Source organism: Mus pahari, unplaced genomic scaffold (genome assembly GCF_900095145.1).
Source record: "Mus pahari unplaced genomic scaffold, PAHARI_EIJ_v1.1 scaffold_15477_1, whole genome shotgun sequence".
NCBI classification, from domain to species: domain Eukaryota; kingdom Metazoa; phylum Chordata; class Mammalia; order Rodentia; family Muridae; genus Mus; species Mus pahari.
The window spans coordinates 1,254-4,519 of record NW_018392909.1 but is presented as its reverse complement, the minus strand read 5'-3'; the positions used below and the strand labels follow the sequence as shown (position 1 = coordinate 4,519).

General features: G+C 42.7%; 1 protein-coding gene across 1 annotated transcript in view; it reads right to left on the bottom strand.

Moving 5' to 3' along the window:
- Window positions 1-1,492: 1,492 nt before the first annotated feature.
- LOC110315247 overlaps window positions 1,493-3,266 on the bottom strand; it is a 2,208-nt gene continuing 434 nt past the window's right edge. Inside the window, exons 2-3 of the mRNA XM_021189350.1 lie at window positions 2,753-2,933; window positions 1,493-2,035 (exon numbers count right to left, since the gene is read on the bottom strand). Coding sequence (XP_021045009.1) covers window positions 1,892-2,035; window positions 2,753-2,933 — 325 coding nt within the window. The 3' untranslated portion in view covers window positions 1,493-1,891. The remainder of the gene's footprint in view (window positions 2,036-2,752; window positions 2,934-3,266) is intronic.

Below are 3,266 nucleotides of genomic sequence, written 5' to 3'. Positions count from 1 at the left end.
CTAGTGCTTTGCAAATAAAGTGGTGGATGCTCTCAGTCAACCATTAGACTGAGCACAACACCCCAATGGATGAGCTAGAAAAAGGACTCAAGGAGCTGATGTTTTTTGCAACCCCATAGGAGGAACAGCATTATGAATTAGCCAGTACTCCCAGAGAACCCAGAGACTAAACCACCAAGCAGAGTACCCATGGTGGGACTCATGGCTCCACCTGCATATGTAGTAGATGATGGCTTTCTTGGTCATCAATGGGAGGAGAGGCCCTTGGTCCTTAGAAGGTTGTATGCTCCAGTGTAGCAGAACACCCAGGCTAGTAAGACAGAGTGGAATGGTTGGTGAGCAGGAGGAGGGTGGAGGAGACGGGGAGTTTTCAGAGGGGAAACCAGGAAAGGGGATAGCATTTGAAATATAAATAAAATTATCTAATAAAAAAAGAAACAGTAGAAACATTTCATGCTATCATGAGGGATTCATTTTCCCAATCAAACTTCTAGGAAGCTAATCTCAATTCTAAATTTTACACAAGTGCCTAATCTACATTGTCATCCTATATAAAAGGTGAAGATCTGCTCTAAAATTCAAAATAAAGGATACTGAGGTAAGATCCTGAACACAGATCTAGCAGTGTTAACATTAGAGCCCAGCATACATGCCTGGCAGCCTAGGACAATGAATATGTGCAGGTCAGGCACTGTACCTACATGTCTCCTGAGATTTCTCCACTCAATTGGAGTTGATCCTAATAGAGCACATGCACTGGAAGGACAAAAGCCAATTGTAGGAGGTGTGGGGATGCCTCACAGGTTAGAGCATCTGCTGCTCTCCAGAAGACCCACATGGTGCCTAACAATCATCTCCAGGAATGGTTGTTATTCCTTCTTCTGGCCTCTGAAGGAACTGCCCTCAGGATGAGACCCATACAGTAGGTAGGCCATTCAATAGGAAATACACCCATCACATAAATGATAAACATAAGTCTAATCAGAAACAACAAAAAGACAAAGTTTATTGCGAAGACCAACAGCATCTATCAAAAGCTATTTCCCAGAATGACTTGGAAGATCATTATATCTACTGTGTGGTTGTCACTGATGCTGTATTGCAAGCAAAACTGGGGTACATGTCTCTGGCCTTCCTGATTTATATTCTTTTCTTTTGTTAATGTTTTTATTTTCTCAGCAGCTTTAGATCATTGACTGTATATTACTCAGTATCTGGTCCACAGGATCATGAATGAGTGTGTGTTGTTCCAGTGTGCTATATGTTAAGTGTAAGAGAATTCATGACAGCATGGGTAGAGTATGGCAGTGATTATATCACGAAGCATCTGTCCATGGGGTAAGTCACATTATCCACACACCAAAGATCACTGCCTCACATACACCCTAGGTGGCTATGACTATAGTATGTAGCCCTGACTGCCTGGAACTTACAGAGCTCCATCTCTGTAACTCTAGGTCTACAGCAGGGGATAGAACACCTGAATAAAGAAGATGGTCTCAAGAATCACTACTTGAAAATTAATTTTTATTCATGAGACATAGAAATTAAAAAAAAAAAACAGGTTTTAAAAGTTCAATTAATTTAGAGTTAATAGCAAAAACAAACAATAAAAATAAAAGAACATATAACTTCTAAATAACAGCAACAACTCAAAGAACAAAAACCTAAACTTCAACCAACACTCTAAGAGAAAATTATTGTTCAGCTGCTTTCTCTATCTGCACTTTTAGCAGCACAGACCTACAGCCTGTTACTCTTCTTGGACACTTGGTGGCAGTGCAGTCACCTCAGTTCTCTGGCAAGGGGAGTTGTCTGAAGAGAAAAGGGAATAACACCCTGAATCAGCCATGGCTGCCTAGTTAGGGCCTATTCACCCTAAGGAAATGAACTATAAGGAAGTAGATTCATCGAAGGAAGATTGTGGATGCTGGGGTTGGTGCTCAGCAGGGGGCTTCTGGGGTGGCAACTCATTCTGCAGGATGCTCTCTTCTTGGGCTGTGGCCAGTCCCAGCTCTCTTGCAGTTTCTGAGACCTGTGAGAGGAAGGCAGTTACTAAGGCAGAGGAATGGTGGGGACAGGCATGGCATCTGTTAGTCTCCTGCCTCCCACCACCTCAACTGTACTTGATAGTCAATATTAATATTTTAACTGAAATTATTGATGTTAAATCTGCAGACAAGCAAATTATTCAACAACAGTCACAAAAACATGGACTGACAAAGATCAATTCAGGCTTCTCTCAGTTCCAACCAAGAACATGACAAAGGAAGAGACCTCAATGGATTACAAGAAGAAAGGAGAAGGCCACAGGCCACTCAGATCAATGATAATGAGAAGCACCCATTTGACATTTGTACTTGGCTCTAATCCCTCAAATGTGCTTGCACCAGGGATATCACATGACCTCTGCCTGTCTATTGTCTAAGGACCCAGAACTCATTCAAAGCTCTGCAGGGAATTCTACCTATCATAAGGACATGCAAGGGTGTGACATGTTATTCACATGTCACCCTTAGTGGACTGCAGATAAAAGCAGAGTTGAAAGGTACATTTGTCAGTGGTAACAGTGCCTCAAAAGTGGCTAATTCAGTGCCTCACAAGAGGCTAACTTCTACAGTGAACAAGGACATTCTATGAGGTGGGGGCTTCTGGGAATGTGGATTAGAAAAGTGATGGGGTGAAGCAAAGATGGACCTAATGTGCAAATGGTATCAGATAGTCATAGGATGACCGAATTGTTTGTCCCTACCTCATGTTCTTGAGTCAAAAGGTTGCTGGTCTTCTCCTGTTCGTCTTTACCACTCAGGTTCAAGTCCACCAAATACTGATGAATGGTGGCCCATTCAGCCTGGACTTCCTTGCTCTCCTTCTGCAATATCACCAACTTCTTTATAAGTTTCATCTCCATCAGGAGCCAGCTGTGCAGGTTACTGGAAACACACTCTGCATAGTAAGATCCTGCAGCCTCCTCCTCTCTTTTCTACTTACAGGTCCCATTAACCCAACCTGTACCCTGGTACCCATGAAGACCTAATACAATCTACCTCAGTACAGCCAGGACAGATGTACAAACAGCAAATAGCCAATTCATGGAAGAAGAACTTTTTGCTGCAGTTCAAATACCAATAAGGGTCCACGTTTCTCCAAAAGAAAGAGGGATTTCCACCTACACATGACAGCCCATGCAAGAGGGATTTCCACCTACACATGACAGCCCATGCATTGGGGCAACACCAATTACTAGGGTGCAAATGCAATCAGGG